Below are 21,950 nucleotides of genomic sequence, written 5' to 3'. Positions count from 1 at the left end.
CGATCAGAGGAGATTCGCTGCAGAATGCGCAGGTGGGAAACCTGGTGAGAAGAAGCCGTTGCCCCAGATCCCATCCCTTTCCCGGCTTTGCCCAACGCCTCTTGCAGCCACAACTGCCAAATCATGATGGCTTATTTCAAGTTTTCCTGCACTTGGGGCAGAATAACCCTGTGCAGCTACAGACTAGGAGAAGTCTGGCTGGAAACTGCCCGGAGGAGAGGGACCTGGGGGTGTTGGTTGACAGCGACTGAACATGAGCCAGCAGTGGCCCAGGTGGCCAAGAAGGCCAATGGCATCTTGGCTTGGATCAGAAACGGTGTGACCAGCAGGTCCAGGGAGGTTCTTCTCCCTCTGGACTCAGCACTGGTGAGACCGCTCCTCGAATCCTGTGTTCAGTTCTGGGCCCCTCACCACAAGAAGGATGTTGAGGCTCTGGAGCGAGTCCAGAGAAGAGCAACGAAGCTGGTGAAGGGGCTGGAGAACAGGCCTTATGAGGAGCGGCTGAGAGAGCTGGGGGTGTTTAGCCTGGAGAAGAGGAGGCTGAGGGGAGACCTCATTGCTCTCTGCAACTCCCTGAAAGGAGGTTGTGGAGAGGAGGGAGCTGGGCTCTTCTCCCAAGTGACAGGGGACAGGATGAGAGGGAATGGCCTCAAGCTCCACCAGGGGAGGTTTAGGCTGGACATTAGGAAAAAAATTGTCACTGAAAGGGTCATTGGGCACTGTCAGAGGCTGCCCAGGGAGGTGGTTGAGTCACCTTCCCTGGAGGGGTTTAAGGGATGGGTGGACGAGGTGCTGAGGGACATGGTTTAGTGTTTGATAGGAATGGTTGGACTTGATGATCCGGTGGGTCTCTTCCAACCTGGTGATTCTATGATTCTATGATTCTATTAAATCCATGAAGGAATAGCAAAAAGCTTACAGTGAAGCCTATTCTCATGGCATTTCTGCTTTAACGTAACTGAACACTTCACAAGATGGTCTTGCAAATGTTTCACTTTGGGCCTTTTGGAAATGGGTTCTTCTCTTCTAGTACAGACCTGCAGCAAGTGACAGTCTTGTCCTGGAGGAGGAGAAGCTGGGAAAAGGAGACAGGCCTGGCTTTTGGCATAAGAATGGGGCCGATACACAAGGAAGACAAAAGAAAAGAGTTTCAGCTGCAATAGGGGAGATTGAGATAAGATCTTAGGAAGAAATGTGATGGTGGGGAGGCCCTGGCCCAGGCTGCCCAGAGCAGTGGTGGCTGCCCCATCCCTGGAGGTGTTCAAGGCCAGGCTGGATGGGGCTTGGAGCCCCTGATCCAGTGGGAGGTGTCCCTGCCCATGGCAGGGGTGGAACTGGATGGGTTTTGAGGTCCCTTCCAACCCAAACTATTCCATGATCCTATGAAATATTATTACCCCTTTGTACTAAGAGGACATGGGATGCATAGCGGCTATAGCCAATCATTTCCAAAGAGTACAAGGAAATTCCCAGTCTGACTTTCCCAGTTCCAAAGGGGAACCACAGCAGGACTGCTGAATGGAAATCCATCCCGAGCAGCAGCAGCCTAAGATGACTCGCCTACAACTGTGGAGCCAAAGACGTTTTGACAGGGAAAAGAGGCGAAAAGTGGGAAGTTGCTCACAATGCGACTATAAATTCGAGGGATTAGTTAATAACGTGTGGTCTGAGAAAACAAACACCTCACCCTATAAAGCCCCTAGTTCAAATAAACTGGTGCTGTGTCATTAAACCCCACCATCCGCATGCCTGTTTCCCACTGGGTCTAGTGTGGAATTTAAAGGGACCACTGGGTGGAGAAACAGTCCCCCAACATCAGCTTCGGGGCGCTTCAAAATCCAGATGTGGCTGAGAGACACCGTGATTTGGACTCATCGCTGCTCATTATTTGCATTGAAACTGAAACATGTAGAGCTGAAAGTCCTAAAGCTTTTCTGCAGGAAGCCTAAGTTGAAGGTGCTGAGCTATAGCAACAGCTTCTTGTCTTCAAAATGATGAAGCCCATGTGCCCTAGAAAGCCAGCAAGGTGTGTGGAAAGATGGCTGGTTGTGCCTAAGGTGACCGCGTGCCCCATGGAGCATTTCTCCTCCTCTTTTCCCTCCCTGCTCCCAGCTCCATCCCTGCAGTGCAAGAGGGATAAAAAACTGAGAAAAAAGGTCTGGTACTTAAGTTCCCCGAGCTCAGTGTGGGAGTGGAGACCTCCCTGGCTCTGCTCAGGTCGTACTTTCATGCCTGATTGCAGCTCATCAGGGCCCGAAGTTTAATAATGAAACAACTGTGGCTAAGAGCTCCCTCTGACAGCTTAACCCATGGTTGTAATTAGGGAGCAGCCCACACAGCCTTTCATTAGTGCTGCACAGTACAAGACAAGGGGTGGAACTGGATGGGCTTTGAGGTCCCTTCCAACCCAAACCATCCTGTGATTCTGTGATATTCCAACCCCCTGCCATGGGCAGGGACACCTCCCACTGGATCAGGTTGCTCAAAGCCCCATCCAACCTGGCCTTGAACACCTCCAGGGATGGGATGATTATTTCCCAGATGTTGGTGACTGCAGGCAGTCCCTGAGTTTCTCCTTCTTTCTAGACAATCCATATATCCCTAGATGAGCCTGACCACCTCTTTCCTTAGTCCTTGGGTCACTGTTTTAGGCCGTGATTCACCTACCAGCCCTCTTGGCTACTGGCTGCGATGCCCTGCGGCAGTTGTGGTGATGCTGGGTACCTGGGGTGTCTGTACCGCTTCCTCTGTTTTCTTTCCTCAACGATTATAAATATTTTCTCACATACCAAAGACCAAGCACACTAAGAAACAGACTCATTTTGTAGACGATAGGGAGAACAGAGTCCTTTGGGGTCCCTACTTTCTTCCTCCTTTCTGTCTTTCCAAGCAGAACCTGCTTCTCTCTCCTAAACTGCAAAAAGCATTTTGGTTTTTGTCAGTTTGATTCTGCAGCTTCACGTTTTCTTACTCCAGGGCAACGTCTGCTCTTCTCATAGCTGTTTTATAGAAGGGCTTGTGATTGTAAATGGCAAAGCAAAGGGAAAGGAAGTAAACTGGTTGTTGTGCCAGAATCACTCTTGGCGCTCCTCCCATTTCTGTGTTCTCTTCCATTAGAAAGCTGGAATCAATCAGAAGTGAGCAGCACACCGGTGAACTGATGATCGGGGAGCAGAACCAGCACTCTGGTCACTTACTCTGGTATAAAGTGGTGTAGTCCCATGCAGGCAACAGTTATCCTCAACTACAAGTGGTGGGGAAGGAGAATAGACTCCGAGTGTTTATTAGCAGTCATAACCTTAATCAAATAACACTCAAGGATATGTAAAGAAATCTGTTCCACTGCAGCCTCCCAAGCCAAATAAAGGAGTAAATGGGACTTCTATCAAAAATCCCTTTTAAAACTCATGCATGTTAGATTCTAAAAAACATATCCCAATTTCTTGTGGAGCAGCCAAAGCTCCAGAGGAGCCGCCCAGATCAAACCAGTGGGCCAAGCATTCAGGCTGCTGCTGTCACCAGCTCCAACTCACCAAAGAAAGGTGATGCCCCAGGATAAACCTGCCTGCTTGGGTGTTTGTAGAAGGAAGAAGATGCTCTTCCCTACGCACCATCCATACAGGCATCTCACAGCTCAGAGATCTCAATCTACCCATGTCAGGAGGACAGGAGCCCATTTTCTCCCTCTCCCTCATCCATGCGGCTCCTTTAGTCCGCGTTTAAGTTTTATGTAGAATTGCATGGGGGAAAAAAAGAACAGAAAAGAAGCAGTCTCTGTGTAATAGAGGTGCATGTAAATAATCACTGGCCTAATCCTCTTTGACAATGAAAGATGTCCAACCAGAAAATGTTAACGTCTGTTACTCAACCTGAAATTTAAGCACAAGGAAGTAGTGTCAAAAGGGGACTCGGGTTCCCATAAAAGCCTCTCTAATTCCAGGCCCTGGGCCCCCTCGCCAAAAAAACAGAGCAAACTTCCAGACATAACATCTGAGGAGTGCAGGCCTCACAAAGGGACTTGCTAACCTCTGCTGGAGAGACAACCCCCAGGAAAACAAGCAGAGCGCAGCCTTCAAGCGCAGATGAAGTACCTGCCATGGAGGAGAGGCACGGATTACATCAGAGATCCAGCAGGCTTGGGTACTTTATCCCCCCAGGGCTGGTGAAGCCCTCTCAGGGGAGTCATTTGAAACCAGACTGGAGATCCCTGGAGAAGGTTAGTGGCTGGAGTCTGTTGTCCTCGGCTCTCGTGCAACAACCCTGAAGTTGATGCACAACAGAAGAACCTAGCTCGGTGCGGGCAGAAGAGCTTCTGGGCAGAGAGAGGTGATTAAATAATCTAATTGGGGTTTCAACTCTCTTGCTTGATTGCTTCCATCCCACTGAGGATGTACAATGCTTGAGGTTCGCCATAGTTAGGACTGAAAATCTTCCTGAAAGCAGCCCCCATGGGCTGGGGAGTGGAAGGCACCTCCAGCCCAGTGGATGCTCATCTCTGCGTGATGATACTAAAGAAGAGAAGCAGTAGGAGCCAAAGTTTTGGCTACTGTTAAGAGCAGAGGGCCAGATCAGGACATGGTTTTTCACAAAGGAAGAGAAGATGGCATCGTCTTTTCCAGGGCTAGCAGCTAGCCTGCTGTGTTCCCTGCCTCCACCAACATTGCCTTGCCTGCCCACAGCTCTGCAGCTCCTCATGGCCCATCGGAGCATCACGCTACCAGATCACGTTCTTCTAGGCATGAAGCACCCAGGCAGGAACCTGCCAAGGGTAGGTCAGAGTCCACCCTCACAGCAATGTCCTGTGGTCCATCAGAAAGAGCCTTTGCAGGGGTAAGAGCCTGTCCCGTTATTGCACAAGAGGAATCTCAAATTTAAGAGCTGTCTCCATAGCATGCACAAATATTCCTTCCAGCCTGGTTGTGTGACCACCATAACTCAATAATCAGGTCCATTGGAGAGCAGGTAACTTCTTTGACTTAGTTTCTTCCATTACCTCAAACTGCATGGTCGCACACGTTGGGTGAACTACTGGAGCTTCAGCTTGTGCTGAAGACCCTACAGGTCCTGCCTGTGCTGCCTCTGGTCTGCAAAGCTTGCATGCTGCACCCTCTGCTGCACAGAATGCAGTGACACCCTGATGAAAGAGAAATATTAGGAGGAAAGTGTTGGGAAAATGGGCAGCAGCCGGCAGAGAGCAAAGCTGCTCAATTGAAGGACTTCATGCTTTCCCTTTTGCCATAAGCTGGGCTGGCCACGTTTCATCTTTCTTTATCCAGAGCCTCCAGACACAAGACTCCACTGGTATTAAATTCCCGCTGCGTGCGACAGTATCCCTCCCCTGATACACTGGGGAGTTTCTCTGCACTGGTTGGGAATTTTCCGATGAGATGGTTTCTCATCGGAAAATGCCGATATACTGAAATCAAAGTCCTCTGTGGGAACGTACCAGTTTCGGGGAATCTTTCATGGGAAAATTTTCTTCAAAGCCAGGCTGGAGCTTTCTGCCTGAGAAGCGTCAGCAAGGGCGCTGTGCATCCAACATCCCCATCACCTGCCAGGGCCGGCGTCCCCCTGGATGGGGACACCAAACCCTTCCCTGTGCTTTCTTCTCCCCATCTCCCCACCCTGAGGACCTCACACTGTGAGGTTCATGTTTCTGCAGAGCACAGGCATGAGACTTATTTTACCTCTTTGAAATGCTACAGACTGAGAGATCTTGGGAGGAAATGTTTTCCCATGAAGGTGGGGAGGCCCTGGCCCAAGTTGCCCAGGGAAGCTGTGACTGCCCCATCCCTGGAGGTGCTCAAAGCCAGGTTGGATGGGGCTTGGAGCACCTGATCCAGTGGGAGGTGTCCCATGGCACAGTGTTGGAACTGGATGGGCTTTGAGGTTCCTTCCAACCCAAACCATCCCATGATTCTATGAATCGATGACAGCCTTCAGCCCTGTGGGCAGGACATCATCTCCAGGTTATTCTCCCTCTGTACTCGGCCCTGGTGAGACCGCTCCTCAAATCCTGTGTTCAGTTCTGGGCCCCTCACCACAAGAAGGATGTTGAGGCTCTGGAGCGAGTCCAGAGAAGAGCAACGAAGCTGGAGAAGGGGCTGGAGAACAGCCCTTATGAGGAGTGGCTGAGAGAGCTGGGGGTGTTTAGCCTGGAGAAGAGGAGGCTGAGGGGAGACCTCATTGCTCTCTACAACTCCCTGAAAGGAGGTTGTGGAGAGGAGGGAGCTGGGCTCTTCTCCCAAGTGACAGGGGACAGGACGAGAGGGAATGACCTCAAGCTCCACCAGGGGAGGTTCAGGCTGGACATTAGGAAAAAAATTTTCACGGAAAGGGTCATTGGGCACTGTCAGAGGCTGCCCAGGGAGGTGGTTGAGTCACCTTCCCTGGAGGTGTTTAAGGCACGGGTGGACGAGGTGCTGAGGGACATGGTTTAGTGATTGATGGGAATGGTTGGGCTCAATGATCCGATGGGTCTTTTCCAACATGGTAACTCTATGATTCTATGACCTCAGGCTATAGGAAGGGCAGATCTGGGTATGAAGCCGTGCTCGCCAGCAATGTGCCTCTCCTAGATCACTTGTGCACCAGCTTTTCCTGAGAAAAACTGGGCAGAGCCTTAGGACCAGCCTGAAGTGGGGCTGGAAACGGGCTCAAATGTGGGACAAGCTCCCTTTTGGGAGGTGGGCCTTGTCCTGCACACAGCTCTAGCACTAGGTGCGGTGGCGCAGTGGGGTTCACCAGTGTCCCCCTGTCCTCGGTGGTTTCCCTGTGTCCCTCTCAGGCTCTGCGATGACTGAGACAACAGCACCACCTTGTGCCTCTCCTTGGCTTGGGGAAAAAGTGGAAGGGACAGCCCCGAAGCTCCCTCTCGTGGCTCCTGAAACGAGGAGGTCGCACCAGCCAGGAGCAGAAGTTCCTCTGTACGTCCCTTGATGTGCAAGGGTTGAAAGTAGGTGTGAGTGCAAACCAGACCTTGCATCTTCCAGGCTTCCCAAACTGAAGCATTTCAGAGAAACCATTCCTGGGCATGGCAGGACGCGGCAGGTTCGTGCCTCTTCTGCCCCCAACTCCATCCACAGCAGCTGGGGTCCACGCGAGGACATCGTGCAGGCAAAGGTTTGTGCTCTGGGCAGGCAAGTCTGGATCTGATAGCTCAGACCTGCTGCTGCAGAACGTGACAAGTTATTTCAGGGGCTAAATCTGCACTAAATCTGTGCCTAAATGAACATCTGAAGGGCTGTGCTCCTTCAAGATGTGCTCAGAGCCAAGGGAGGTGTCTCCATCTGTGACCTGCTGCCCGTAAGCACTAACCTTACAGGCAGAATTAACTTAAACCGCCAAGTTCTTTGGTGGTTCCAGGTGTTTCAGGATGCTCACTGCAAACACGCTGTTGCAACGTCAACAGTGGCTGCAAGACTTTCCAACACCTGCAGTTTCAAAGCCGGCACTTTGAATTCAGCACAGACCTGGGGGGGATTTGCTCATATGAAGCTGTTCCTATTCTTTCCCAAGTGATTTTTTCTCCCCTGCTGCAACCACTTTCTCATTTGTCATTATGAAGAAATTGGGTCTTTCTGAAGTTTTCCCCCAGAATGACCCAGAGGGCTGGCAGATTGCAAAACCTCCGCGAGCTGTCTTATCTGCCAGTGCTTGTGCCGCACTCCAGGCTAAACACAGCCGCTGCCAAGCAGAAAAGATGAACTTTGTTTCAAGGACAATACAATCTACAGACCAAGTGTAAGGAGCTTTTTAAAGGGTTTTAGTAGCTTTAGATGTAGCCTAAAGATGAAGATCCATCTTTGCCACCTGAGAAAAGTAACGGCAGCAGTCCTGCTCTCCCCTGTTAATCTCATATCTGGACTTTCTGGGGGTACGTGATCTGAAGTCCTCTCCCCTACCCACAAAATTTTCCTCTCAAGCTGCAATACAGAAGTGCACTTTTCAGTCCCATTCCTCTTCTTCTCTCCACACAATTTCACTTTTTCATAGAATCATAGAATGGCCAGGTTGGAAAAAACGTTTGAGATCATCAAGCCCAACCGTACCTGTCTCCTACTAAACCAGATCCCTAAGCACTTCATGTACCTGTCTTAAATCCCTCCAGGTGACTCCATCACCTCCCTGGGCAGCCTCTGCCAGTGCCTGAGAACCCTTCAAGTGGAGACATTTTTCCTAATATCCAATCTAAACCTCCCCTGGTGCAACTTGAGGCCGTTCCCTCTTGTCCTATCGCTTGTTACTTGGTTGAAGAGCCCACCACCCACCTTTCTAAACCCTCCTTTCAGGCAGTTGTAGACAGTGATAAGGTCTTCCCTCAGTCTCCTTTTCTCTAGTTTAAAAGCCATCCCTAACCACTGCGCTGCTCAACCGTGCTCAGCTCTCCTGTGTCCTCAGCCTCCCACAGGCACGGGGCTCTTGTTGACGCTGCTCTCCAACTTGCTGGAGATGCTTCCCCGAGGCTGCCAGCCAGGATCTGACCACGCTTGACTAGCGCGAGCCTAGCATTGCGAGTTAAGCCTGTCTTCCCGTGTCCCTCACCACACACGCTGAACCTTCCAGGGACGGCGTGCCAGCCTTGTTGTTTCACTATCGATGAGATAATGTCTCTTAAATCTGGATCCCTGAAATGAGGGCGTTCAACCCCCTCTCGCCTGTGGCTGCATTCCAATTTCAGGACAGAAATGACCAGAAGAAATATGAGAGGTTAGTGACACTCTTGGCTTGGAAATCGTCAGCCTGTCGTGGAAAGGAATGTGATCAAAAAGAGACATTGCTGGTGTTTACTTCCAAGCCCCTGCTGCGTGATGCACTTTAATACAGGCTGCTCTAACACAGCTTTTCGGCTTCAGGTGAACCTTGCTGAAGGGGGTGGAACAGGTTATTTTTGTTGGTGGAGCATATTGGGTCAAGAACAGCCCTTAAAAAGGATGACAGAGCTTCCCACCTATTTATACCCTGGACACTGTTTTCCTCAAGACAGGAGAACCAAGGGATGGAGAGGTTCTGCATCCTGCTTTTCCACGCAGGTGGTGGCAGGAATGTTGCCTAATGCCATTCTGAGTGCCTGCCTCGAGGGATAAGAGTTTTTTTCTTACACTCCATAGAGACTGCTCTGGAGATGCACACGAACATTCAGAACTGGATGATCCTTAAGGCCTGTTCTAACCCAAACCATTCTATCAACCTGGGATAAAGCTCTCGAAACGAGCAAGGATGTGTTTGTGCTGAAGTGTGTTGAAAACGACAGCCGTAAGCTAGTTTATCAGAATTTGCTGGCACGAACAAAAGGAAATGCTTGATGGAGTGTATGGAAGCAGACCTGCTTCAATAAAAGCCCATTGCCTTTCGAGATGGTGATGAAGTGCAGTGCTAGGAAGGCTCTTTACCAGTCAGTCACGCTGGGAAAGCTCCGGTGGCTTTGTCTTCATCACTTTATCACAAAAGGAGTAACAAGAAGCAATCTCCATCCTCTCAGAGTTATTTAATTGTTCCAGCAGCCTTTTTTCTAGAGGAGCCACTTCCTCTCCCAAGGCCACGTCTGGAAGGGCACAGGAGGTGAGAAAGAAAGCATGCTGCTGGTGTGCTGGTGTCTGCAGCACGTCCATGCTTGGAGATGAAGGAAGAATCCAAGAATCTTTATCAGCCCAATCAGACAAAAACGTAGATGAGATCCCTACCGGCGCAGGAGCACACTCCTGTCACACAAATTCCTCCGGCAGCCCCAACTGTACCAGTGGCTGATAACATCAGAGAATCTGTCGGGAAGAGGAGATTACAGAGTGCTAATGCTTTAAAAGGCCTCAGAGTTCCCTCAACAGCTGCAAACATAAGCAAACTGGAGATTGCGTTGCAGACAGCCCATCCAGCAGCATTTTTGCAATAAACAAGCTCTCAGCCATCAGACGGAGGGCATGAGCTGTCAGCGCACGGAGAGCTCAGCTCCATTAACTGCGCTGGGAGCAGCGTGTCCTGCACTCCGTGCCAGCCAGACACAGAAGGGATGAGCCAGCAACCTGACAACCTGATCTTTAAGACAAGCACAGCTCTTTCACACCCTCCTGTATCGTGATAGCTCCCAAAGCACCCTGAAATGGCATCACTTTTCCAAGGGACGTGGCTCATAGCTGCCCTTACAGCGCTGTGCACATCACTGCCTCACAGGAACCGAGTGATGCTATTAAATATCAAGCACTTGCCATGAAGTTGACATTTCTAATCCCCACCCTGCCTTCTCTTTTCACACACTGGTGGCTGGGCCCTTTCCCCACTGTGAGGGGCTTTTCGCCCCCCTCCCCGTTTCCCCAAGCCTTATTGCTCCTTCCCACTCAGAGCCGAGAATTAAAAATAATAAAGGGCCCTTGAACCGGAGGGGGAGCGTCTGGTGGGGGAAAGAGCAGGTTTCTTGTTTGAGCCCAGGATTCATCTACCCCTCCCTGCAGAGATAAAGAGGCCCTTTCACCCCAGCAACCAGAAGGTTGAAGCTGGATATGTGCTTACCAGCGTGGCCGTGGCTGGGAGCTGCCAGCCTGGGGTCTGACGGCGCTGACATTTCTACTTCAGATTAGACGGTAACGGTGCGAAAACGCATTAGAGTTGCTGGGGAGACTGGCCCTTCATAAGGCTGCACGCTTGGGAGCGAGCCGCTGTAGCTATGAAACGGGGCCACGGCGTGGTTTCAGCCCCCTTCTGCAGATTAAGGTTAATAAGAGCCTCCCCAACCCGCCGTGCCCACCGCGCGATCCCAGCGGAGAGCAGACCGGACGGAGGTGGGAGCCCAGCGCCTCTAATATCCCCACCGTGAGCGCGCTGTGCCCCGGCTTTTGTTCTCTGCTTCTGCCCAGTGATTTTCATTACAAATATCCTCTTATCATGCACGCACGGGGGGTGGGAGAGTGGGGAGCGAGCCCACACAAAGAGAAAGAAAAGGCTGCTTGCTGGAAAATCAGTAATTACAGGGCTTGGGTTTTCCTTGTGGAGGATTCATATGGATTCGACATGGCAGCATTTCACACGTATGGCCCCTCCGGGGGCAAGCTCCTGGTTCCATTTCATTATCGGCAAGCTGGGCTGCCAGGGGAACTTTTGCCCCCGAAATGAGTTCCCAAAAGGGGACAGTTGCACTTCTTTTATTATTTGCTTTGAAAGCAATTTCGCTGCTGCCCCCAGAAGCCCCCACGGTCGCTCAGGCGCGCGATGGGAGAGCGCAAATGCCAGGAGTTGGCTTGTCATCACAGCGCTGCCGCAGCCACTAAGTATGAGAAATCTCCTTAGACGTGGTCACCACCTACTTCAGTAAAACCTGTCGGTGTTGAATCAACTCTTCAAACATCTTCTAACCCCATGCGTGACTTGTGAAGTCTGTGCTCTCAAGGTGCTTCTAAAGATAAGCAAATTCTCTTTTACAAGGCAGGTAAAACACAACCCACATATAAATGAATGCAAGTAAAGAGGGGAGATTGAGATCTTGGGGCCAGTTTTTCACCTTTCTTGGTGCTTGACCAAAAGCTCTGGGGCATTTTTAGGACACCCCACAGTGGCAGAACTGATGACGAGAACCAGAAAACTCTGTAGGAAAGATGTTTCTGCCACCAGCACATGGACTTCTAGGCAAGCTACTCTGATCCTTGGTGGTTTTATGTTGCGTATAAGGACTCACATCGACCCACTGTGGCCTTGGACCCATTTGATGACAAATACTAAGAAACCTGCTGCCGTGGACAGAGTCCCACAAAACCAGAAGTCACTCCTGTCCATGAAGGTTCACAAACTCAAGGTGCACCTATTTTTTTCTTGCTGTCTGGATCCATTATTCCTGGGCCAAATGTACAGCGGGGAGTTGAGCTGTAGCTTAGGTTTCAGGTAACCCTGATCTGCTACTAAAAGAGTCCCAGTTCATGGTTTGGCTCCTTGTAAAGACAAAACCATTTGCAAAACTCAGACCCAAGCCCTGCATTTGGTTTCCAAACATCCTGAATTTTGCTTCGCTTCTATCTCTTAATTCCCATCGCCTTTTCTTTCTCTCCTTATTTCTTAATTTCCATGGGTCTTAATTTCCTGCACCCGAGCCCCGCTGAGACCAGGCTCTGCCTACATGGGATTGCACGCTACAACCCTTCCCTCTCGAGGGAAAGGTCAGGAACGGAGGTTTAGTGTGTGAGAAGAAAGGCAGCAGCAGACAGACGGAGAGCCCTCATAAAGATCTGGCTGTGAGCCTCTCTGAGAAAATGTCAGGTTGGGGAGGCTATAATAGCTTTAATCTGCAGTACAAGGGGATTAAAAGACTCGTTCTCACAGGACAAAAAAGAAAGGAGCAGAGCGGAAGGAGCAGAACAAGGGGAGAATGAAGGCTGCAAGGGGAGGAAGGGAGAAAGTTAAAGAGCTCAACTATAAAGAGCATCGGGATTTAAAGAGCTCCGTCTTCCAGTGTAATAAATGTGAAGTGGCCTCCGTGGAAAAGGGGCTTTAGCCAATGGCTTCGCTCTTTCACACTAAGCACACACACTTCAGCCTTCTTCAATCAAGGCAACTTGTTATGTTTGGCTTTGTTGATTTTCGGGGCCAAAGGAGTAGGAGGGGGAACCAGAAGGTTAATGAAGCTCTGCCAGATGCGACACTTGAGAGGAGCGGGGGGCATTGTATTTTTTAAACAGTGGTTTACGGTCTTTGATCCTTGCCCCTGCTGTCCCCCCTCCAGCACGTCCCTCAAACTCTGGTTGTCCTCGAGGGCCATGGAAGAGCGAAGGGGCCTGGGAACAGGAAGGAAGTACTTCGAATTGCAGGACGTTCTCCTCAAGTACTGCTTGAGCAACCTTTTCAGCAAGGCCAGGAGATGAAGAGAGCGTCATTGAAAGGGTACGGAAAGAAGGCGACTTTAAATACTTTTCAAAAGGAATAAAAAAACCAACCCAGTGCATCAATTGCAGGAAATGTAAAGGCCAACAAGCCACCAACACAGCCAAGCAAACTGCATTCCAAAAGGGAAAACAGGTACTCAAAGCCAGCTTTTAGCACTGCTCATGTCCTGCAGGAAGCAGGGTTTCTTAGAGCTGGATGCTCACCTCAAACCAGGGCAGGACTGCCTCACTAGATTAGTAGGGAGGTTTGAACATATTTAGATTAGAATCATAGAATCACAGAATCATAGAACCACCAGGTTGGAAGAGACTCACCGGATCATCGAGTCCAACCATTCCTATCAAAACACTAAACCATGTCCCTCAGCACCTCATCCACTGTCTGTGTTCTCCTCGAAAATAAGAGGATTCTTCCCCCACCTGGAATTAAAGACATACCTTAGCCTTCAAAAATCTTTGAAGAAATGACAACCTAGGAAGGTAAGATACCCATCCAGGAGGCCTGAGTTTCCTCCCATGAACCCACTCACAACCAAGGGCACTCTGAGAGGGGAGAATCATAGTATCATAGAATGGTTAGGTTTGGAAGGGACCTTAAAGATCATCTAATTCCACCTCCCTTGCCATGGGCTGGGACACCTCCTGCTGTTTCAGGTTGTTCCTGGCCTGGAACTCCTCCAGGGATGGGGTAGGCCTGACTACTCTGGGCAACCTGAACCAGGGCCTCCCCACCCTCAGCATGAAGAATTGCTTCCTAATGTCCAATCTAAACGTTTCCCCTTTCCAATTTAAAGCCCTTCCTCCTTGTCCTATCACTCCAGGCCCTTGTAAAAAGTCCCTCCCCAGCCTTCTTGTAGCTCCTTTCAGCACTGGAAGCTGCTCTAAGGTCTCCCCAGAGTCTTCTCTTCTCCAGGCTGAACAACCCCAACTCTCTCCAGCCTGTCCTCATAGCAGAGGTGCTCCAGCCCTCAGATCACCTCATGGCCTCCTCTGGACCCATTCCAACAGTTCCACCTCCTTCTTATGTTGAGGATTCCAGAACTGGACACATGACTCCAGGTGGAGTCTCACGAGAGCAGAGGGAGAGAATTCCCTCCCTTGACCTGCAGGACACGCTTCTTTTGATGCAGCCCACTGCAACACTTGCTCCAAGCTTTGATGCCACCCACCTTCCCACTTCAGCAATCTTACACACCGAGAATAATGCTCCACGACACCACCAAGTGCCTAAGGCAGGTTCTCCTGACTATGGTAGCAGCTTAGCACAGCGCTGAGGCTGGTTAGCACTCCACAGGAAAAAAATAAAAAGGCTTTGTAACATAATAAGCAAGTTCCAGACAGGAATTAGAGTGCAGCATATCCAGTGGAGACAGGGGGCTGGAGTGGCATTAAGGTAGGAAGAATATAATTACCTGAACTGGACTGCAGCCAAGATAATGATATCAATTTAGTTTAAGAAAGCCGAAGTGCCAAAACCTGGATTTCACATTCACATCCAGAAGATGGCAAATCACAGCATCCGGATTCTATTCTTCTTGCTGGAAGGAAATGTCTCCTGATAGCTTTTCACCCCTAATAGCTACTGCCTGTGCCCACGATAGGAAAGCTCACCTTCAACTTGATGGCCAATGCCATCCCAGCGCACAGCCCTGTAGCTACTGATGCTCTGCTACGAGGCAGCGCCCGCACCTTGCAGGACAGAGAAAACATGATCCCACTCTCTGTAACTCGCCCGCAGGCAATACAGCCATGCTCAGTCACAAATACAGTCACAAGCAAGCTCCCTAGTTCGATCTGGTATTAATTATCCTCTGTTCTGCAGAGATAAATGCTTAATCCTCTGGCTGTTGACACTGGAAATGGACCAACCTACCCCGGGGTGGATATTATACAGGGGAACTTGGCGTCAGCTATGATCCCCGCATCATGTGCTGTACAAATGTGCACTGGCTTGTAGGTAATGGATTTCATAGGAGGCATGGGATCTTTCTTCTGCAGAGCTAATCCAGAATAACACATGACCCAAGCATTCACTGTATCAGGTTTTGCTTCCTCCCTCTGTTTTTTTTTCCTTCGATGTAATATTTCAGATCTCATGTGGAATTTCTCATTTTCAGACATTCACTGTTTCCTTACAGCTTATCAGCTTTCCTCCTCCAGGACTGATATCGAGGTGAACTTCCACATGGTGCTCAAGGGATGTGGAGATGGGTCTGCACAAGCCCTGCTTCTTCAAGTATCTTTCACCTCCTTCCAGGTGAAAGGCCAAAGATTTCCACACCGCTTCTCTGGTTTCACACTTGCTGGAGAGCCTAAATCAAGATGTTGGCTTGTCAGGAAGAAAGAAGCAACACTGATGCTACCACAAATGGGAAAACTGCCCAGGGCAGTGGTGGAGTCTCCATCCCTGGAGGGGTTAAGAAAACGTGCAGACGTGGCACTTTGGGACATGGTTTAGTAGGGGTGGTGGGGTTGGGTTGATGGTTGGTCTGGATGATCTCAAAGGTCTTTTCTGACCTTAGTGATTCTATGGTTCTGTACCTGCCCCGTACCTTTCCACTCCCACCTGCTCTTCTCTTCCCAAGGGCTGCCCGACAGGCAGTTTCTTGGAAAAGGTGAATGTTAAACCCAAACACAGAAACAAGTTTGAAATGGAGTATTATTGTACAGAAAGTCAGACCATGAGTCACGAGCACTTGGGAGCATGGTTTTGCTCCCCATTTAACAACAAACAGGTTCTCAGGACAGCGCTCTTCTACTGACTTGAACAGCAGCACCTGCAAGCAGCTGATACAAGGGCTGGAATACAAGAAATGCTACAGGAAACCAGAGCACGGTGGCCTTTTTTTTGCCCCAGAAAACAATCTAAACCCAAGCTCTGGTTCAATACAACCACTGTTTAGCTTGTGGTGGTGCCTTGAAGCTCTGCACCACCGCACGCTGGGTGGGACACGCACGCGAGCAGCACCCGCTTCCAGGGAGCTTGCAGTCTATCCAGCCAGCACGGGGGGAAACTGAGGCGGGGGGAGATGAAATGCTTTCCTCAGTGCCACACAGTCAGCACATGGCAGGCTGGAAGCAGATGGCCTGTGTTCAGTAGGACCCAGAGAAAAGAGTTCCCACCAGAAGCATGTGCTGCTTTGTACCCAAGATGATGAAAGAAACCTGCAACTTCTTCTCAAGACGTGCCTGCTCTCACCACCTTCCCTGAAGCCTTCTACTCAAATTCCTGCAGAAAGAGGGGGTGTTGGTGGACAGTGGCCCAGGCGGCCAAGAAAACCAATGGCATCGGGGCTTGGATCAGAAACAGGGAGGGCAGCAGGAGAAGTGATTGCACTGCTGCACTCAGCATTGGTGAGGCTGCACCTTGAATCCTGGGTTCAGTTTTGGGCCCCTCACCACAAGAAGGACAATGAGGGGCTGGAGTGCGTCCAGAGAAGGGGAATGGAGCTGGGGAAGGGGCTGGAGAAGCAGGGTTATAGAGGAGCAGCTGAGAACCCTTGTGCTGTTTAACCTGGAGAACAGAAGGCTGAGGGGAGACTTCATCACTGCCTACAATTCCTTGAAAGGAGATTGTAGTGAAGCAGGTGCTTGGCTCGAGGAGATGGCCTCAAGTTGCTCCAGGGGAGGTTTAGGTTGGAAATCAGGCAGAGTTTCTTCTTTGAAAGGTTCTCAGGCACTGGCAGAGGCTGCCCAGGGCGGTGGTGGAGTCTCCATCCCTGGAGAGATTTAAAAGACAGGTGGATGAGGTGCTCAGGGATTTGGTTTAGTAGTGGACAGGTGCAGTTGGACTCGATCTCAAGAGTCTTTTCCATCAAACAATTCTATGATTCTAAGAAGGAGCTTGCTGGGAGTGTTACACACATAGCAAGTTAAAAAAATGAGGTTTTTTGGTTGCCTGTTTTGTTTTACTAAAGCAGCATTTCTACTCTTAGTCCAATGGAAATAAACTTCCAGCCCACCTGAATGCAGAATTTTGCTTTTGCCACCAACATGCTCAAATTAATCTGAATATTATAGTGAGGCATTAGAAAAATGCTGAAGTTTTTATTGAATTTTGTATTCCTTAATAAAAAGATACAGAGAGGGGCCACTTGTTCCTACGCTGCTCCCTGGGAGCTTCACCTCAGCTGTGAGAAAGGACTAAGAGCTGTGAAGGAGAGAATGGGAGCTTGTAGCCCAGCCAGTAAGATCATCAGAAGGGGCTCCAGCAGCCCTGGTTTCTACTTTCCTCACTCTACAAAAAGAAAGGGGGTTCTGGAGATTAAAACAAAGATCTCACAATCCAAATTCCTGGGGTCTTTTCCCAACTCTGCTGCTGACTTCAGAGTGCATGCAAGTTAACTTATTTCATCTCTCTCTGTCCAAGCTCCTGCCATGTAAACACAGAGGAAAGTTGCTACTTCACCAGGCAAGCAAGTTTGCAAAGTTTTGCAAAGCACAGATTTCGTGGACCCTATGTGAAAGTGCACACTCCAAGCAGTTGCCCTGTACAACCACAAATCATTGTCCCATCATCCTGGCGAAAATATTTATCCCAGGATACACATCAAAACAAGTCACTACAGCTCACAGTCTGGGATGGCTTGGAAAAGCAGCTGCTGTTCTGTGCTGGGTGGCACATTGTGACTGGATGAGCTTTCTAGAGCCCTGCGCACAGAGCTGTTCCAAGTGTGGACACAAAATCAAAGCACTGCGACTTCACCATCAACAACAGAGCCACGGTGCTGCTCCCAAGCCCATTGCTGCGGTCGAGCCCGCTGGCTGTCCAAGACTGTGTCCTGTATTCCTCCTGGACCCAGAGGCGCTTGCTCCTCTTCCAGAGCTGGCTGTGACAAGCACTTTTGTGCAGGAGCTAATTTACTGCTGTGTGCCACACGCGCGGCAGCTCCTCTTCTCTTACACCTTCCAGGTGAGTCCTGGGGACTAAAACGTGACTCAGCAGGCAAAATACAAGGTAATCTTAAAGTCTAGCTAAGCTACTATTCCTCTTTAGCCTGGTGACAGGTCTCTTTTCCAGGACCACGGCCCACCCTGCCTGCATCCTACTGTTCAGGCAGCAAAAGATGCCAAAAGAAGACCATGTCAGAGCAGTGGCAGTGGGAGGCAGCTTATTTTTGTCCCAAAGGCAGGACAGCAGCTTTGATTTCTGCGCTGCTTTTGACCTCAGGGGCTGTTACCACATCTCCATACTCCATTCTTTCCCCATCTCGATGGGGCAGTGCAGGCACAGGCTGCTTAGAGAGCAGGGACAGCATTTGGTCCTCCCTTCACCTGTCCTGGAGAAACATCTATCAACAAGACACTGTCACATCAAGTCTCTGCATGCCTGTGCCAAGCGGAGCCTGAGGGCACAGAAGCAAATCTTGGGTGATGTCTGCCTTTCAATGTTAGAGATGTTCAGAACAGTGGGGCAAGACAACAGGGCTTGTGGGCAGCCTGTGTATCCTTCTCAAGATTGTCCAGCTCAGCTGAGGCCAGGCATCTTCATTCCAGGCTCTCCATCAGGTCAGCAATGGAACAGAAGCCGTAGGGCAGAACGGCATCTTCAGATGGGTTTAATCCATCACCAGCCAACCCAGAGAAGCCTGGCAGCAGCCTCATTTAGCACTAGTTGGAAAAACTCTTCACGAGAAGCTCCCAGGCATGTTCAGTAAACACTGAAAATCAAATCACCCCATGCCTGTGGCTGCTTCTCTCCCCCACCGCTGGCTACACCAGCCCAGTTAATGTGCTGAAATTACTGCTCTGTCCAGGCCAGTAGAGGCAGACGGCGTGACAGCTGTGGTCTTAAGCCCATCGCTGGAGCCCTTCAGAACCAAGAACTCCAGTAGAATGTCCAAGAGGCAGAAAACCAGGTGCCTGAAATGGAGAGAAGACAAAGCTTAGGCTGGGCAAGGAACAGGGCAGCTGGGAGATCAGCTCCAGGCATGCAGAAGCCAAAGCTCATGCAAGGAAGAAGAATTCTGACTGCCATCAGGGCAAAGAAAAAAGACCTCAGACCCTAGAAGAAATCTTTCAAGGAATGGTTCAGGTTTGTTTCCACCCCTCAAAGCAATGGGTGTTTGAAGCTGCTGAGCAGCACAGAAAGCACAAACCCATCTGACAGGCTGAGTTGATCAGCCTGGAGAAGAGAAGGCTATGGGCAGACTTTAGAGCAGCTACCAGGACCGAAAGGGGCTCCAGGAAAGCTAGAGAGTGAGTTTTTACAAAGGCATGGAGTGATAGGATGGGCTTTAAATTGGAAGGGGGAAGATTTCAATTAGACATCAGGAAGAAATTCTTCACAATGAGGGTTGGAAGGCCCTGGCCCAGGTTGCCCAGGGAAGCTGTGGCTGCCCCATCCCTGGAGGTGTTCAAGGCCAGATTGGATGGGGCCTGGAGTCCCTGATCCAGCAGGAGGTGTCCCTGCCCAGGGTAGGGAGGGAACTGGATAAGCTTTAACGTCCCTCTTCCAACCCAAACCAGTCTATGACTCTATGATCTCCTGGAGTGAGGTGGCACATGCAGTCAATCATAAAAACTTTGCTTTCAAAACACACAGTGATGGGTACACAAACACCACACAGCTACACAGTTCCCAAAGGTCCTCTGAAAACAACAAACTAAACCAGCATTTGGTCTTCTTTCCTCTGACAATCCCCCGACATCAACAAACTAAGCAGGCCCAACAACACAGTGAACAGAGCTGGCTCAATAATCTCCAGCCAGACCCAGGTCGTAGACATGCACCTTCATAATGACCACGCCAGATGCCCTTTCATAGTGCAAGCCGAGGGAAATTAGCTGGATGTGTCCTACGCCAGGAAGCTGGCAGCATGAATTTCACAGCAAGCCCCAAGCGTAGCTTTGCAGGCTCTATCGCAAAGCCTATCAGGGTAAAGAGACTAAAATCCAGGTACCTGTTTATCACAGGCTGGCCCAGGGACTCCAGTACCAGCTTCCAGCTCATCCAGCATTTACCGGTTCCAAGCATTTCTTGGATCACATCTGTCAACATCACAGACAAAGCTTTAGGAACTGCACGCTTCCACTGTGGTAAAACAGGGTCTGTCTTCAGCTGGTAGGGACTAAATCAAAGTTTGGGATGGTGCCCCGAGCCCGAGGCATCTCGTGCCCAATATTACCATGACAGAAACCAGTCAGAATGATAGAAAAGTGTTCCAGCCTGAAACTGGTAGCACCTTTTATCCCCCAAGGATAGTAAGGGCCTCTTACACTGCAGCAGGGAGTTAAAAGTCCAGACTGGACTCACACGGATTAGGCAGCAGCTGCTTTAATGCCAAAGGTCCCAGTGTCAGACTTCAAGAGAGGGAAATCCAGTGCAGCTGGGCTCATGATATCAGTGCAAAAAGCCACTCTTTTGAGTGAGAAGCCAAAGGCTTTGCTTTATGTTTCCTCTCAGTGCTGGCACCTTGGCAGCAGGTGGGAGCAAAGCATGGCATGGGCTTTCCTGAGGCCTGCCCCATGTGAGGTGGCTCAGCTGGACCTGCACCACCAGCACGAAGCACCAAGCCTGTGGCCAGTCTGCAGCTGGGAATCACCAAGACCCATGTCCTTCCTCTCTGAGCGCTTATGCAAACTATCTAGAACTGGGAAACTGTGGTTTTTGCTTGTGGGAAACCATTCAAACCTCAAAGGTCATGAATGTTCCCCAGTGCCTTGGCACAAGCAGACTCCATCTCTGTCTTTAAACACATTTCCAGAGATGCCAATGTGCTGGCGGGTTCCCCAGCCTCCTGCACTGCTCCCTGGGGCAGCTGACACAACTCTGGGGAACACTTACTAGGCAAGACGCCCATCAGGCTCTGCAGGGCCTGCTCTGCTGCTGCTTTCTTCTGTTCCTCTGTCCTGGCTGGTTTAGGCACTGCTGGTAAAACTCCTCCAGGCCAGATGGATTCCTGTAGCAATTGGAGGTACTGGACCCAACGCTGGGTGCAGGTCAGGTTGGCCACTTGGACTTCCAGCCACCTGCAGGCACAGGGAGAGAGGGAGAGAAAGGTCAAGGAAAGTCAGATTTGCTACCAACTCAGCAGCTTTGTGTTGACCAGAGGCCCTCGAGGGAAAGATCCACTTGCCGGGTAAGTTAAGACATATTTTCCAAGCCTATACCTTAAATTTTTTTACCAGTATTACTTAGCTGAGTTTTGCCATGCACCAGGTAAAGAGGTAAATGTTCCCTGTCTTATCAACAGAAGCACATACGGGAAGTCACAGGGGAAAAGCAAAAGCCATGAAAAGCTCCATCATCCTGCTGGGAACCAAATGAGGAACTTGTCCCTAAAGGGAGCACAGGTAAGGGACATGACTGGCCTTAATCTCCTAAGTTATCTCCATGCACAATCCGAAAGAGAGTTGGGAGAACCACCAAAACTGGTGTTTTACCTCTAACTCAACCTCTATGACTGGAAGGACACAAGCATGTTCCAGCACTCCCCTCATCAGCTCTTTTGCTACCAAGAGAGCCATGGAGCCTGTCCTGGAGACCCAAACGCATCTTCCAGGCTGGCAAAGCAGAAATATCCTGCTACTTTGTTCTCCTCTCACCCCCTTGCTGTCCAGTCCGGCTCCATCCATCAGTGGCCGGCAACAAAATCATTGCCGCTCCCATCCAAAAACTCACGTTGCGCATCTATTAAAAGAAAAGTTAGGTACCTGCCAACAGAGCTGCTCGTCGGCCCTCCCACTGGGCCAAGACTGTGCCCTTTATACGGTAACAACCTGCAACAAACCCCGACGCCGCAGGAATGCGGCTCCACATAAGGGCCGGGAGATGTGTCCACACCACCCAAGTGCTGGCCAGGAAAGGTTTCTAAATCAATCACGCAGACCCTCTTCCCCAGACATGAAATCATAGAATCATAGAATAACCAGGTTGGAAAAGACCCACCGGATCATCGAGTCCAACCATTCCTATCAAACACTAAACCATGTCCCTCAGCACCTCGTCCACCTGTCCCTTAAACCCCTCCAGGGAAGGTGACTCAATCGTCTCCCTGGGCAGCCTGTTCCAGTGCCCAATGACGCTTTCTGTGCAAAAATTTTTCCTAATGTTCAGCCTAAACCTCCCCTGGTGGAGCTTGAGGCTAT

General features: G+C 50.2%; 1 protein-coding gene across 3 annotated transcripts in view; it reads right to left on the bottom strand.

Moving 5' to 3' along the window:
• Nucleotides 1-14,192: 14,192 nt before the first annotated feature.
• Nucleotides 14,193-21,950, bottom strand: part of SNX19 (sorting nexin 19) — a 28,167-nt gene continuing 20,409 nt past the window's right edge. For 2 of the 3 annotated variants that reach the window (XM_069876471.1, XM_069876472.1), the window contains 3 exons: nt 20,647-20,831; nt 19,763-19,850; nt 14,193-15,172 (listed from right to left, as the gene is read on the bottom strand). In XM_069876471.1, the coding sequence (XP_069732572.1) occupies nt 14,974-15,172; nt 19,763-19,850; nt 20,647-20,831 (472 nt within the window). In that variant the 3' untranslated portion in view covers nt 14,193-14,973. Of the gene's footprint in view, nt 15,173-15,502; nt 18,723-19,762; nt 19,851-20,646; nt 20,832-21,950 lie in introns of those variants that run through there. The other variant, XM_069876473.1, reaches the window with a different exon arrangement.

Source organism: Phaenicophaeus curvirostris, chromosome 25 (assembly GCF_032191515.1).
Source record: "Phaenicophaeus curvirostris isolate KB17595 chromosome 25, BPBGC_Pcur_1.0, whole genome shotgun sequence".
Lineage (NCBI taxonomy): Eukaryota > Metazoa > Chordata > Aves > Cuculiformes > Cuculidae > Phaenicophaeus > Phaenicophaeus curvirostris.
The sequence above is the reverse complement of the archived record's forward strand: the minus strand, read 5'-3'. Positions and strand labels throughout refer to the sequence as shown.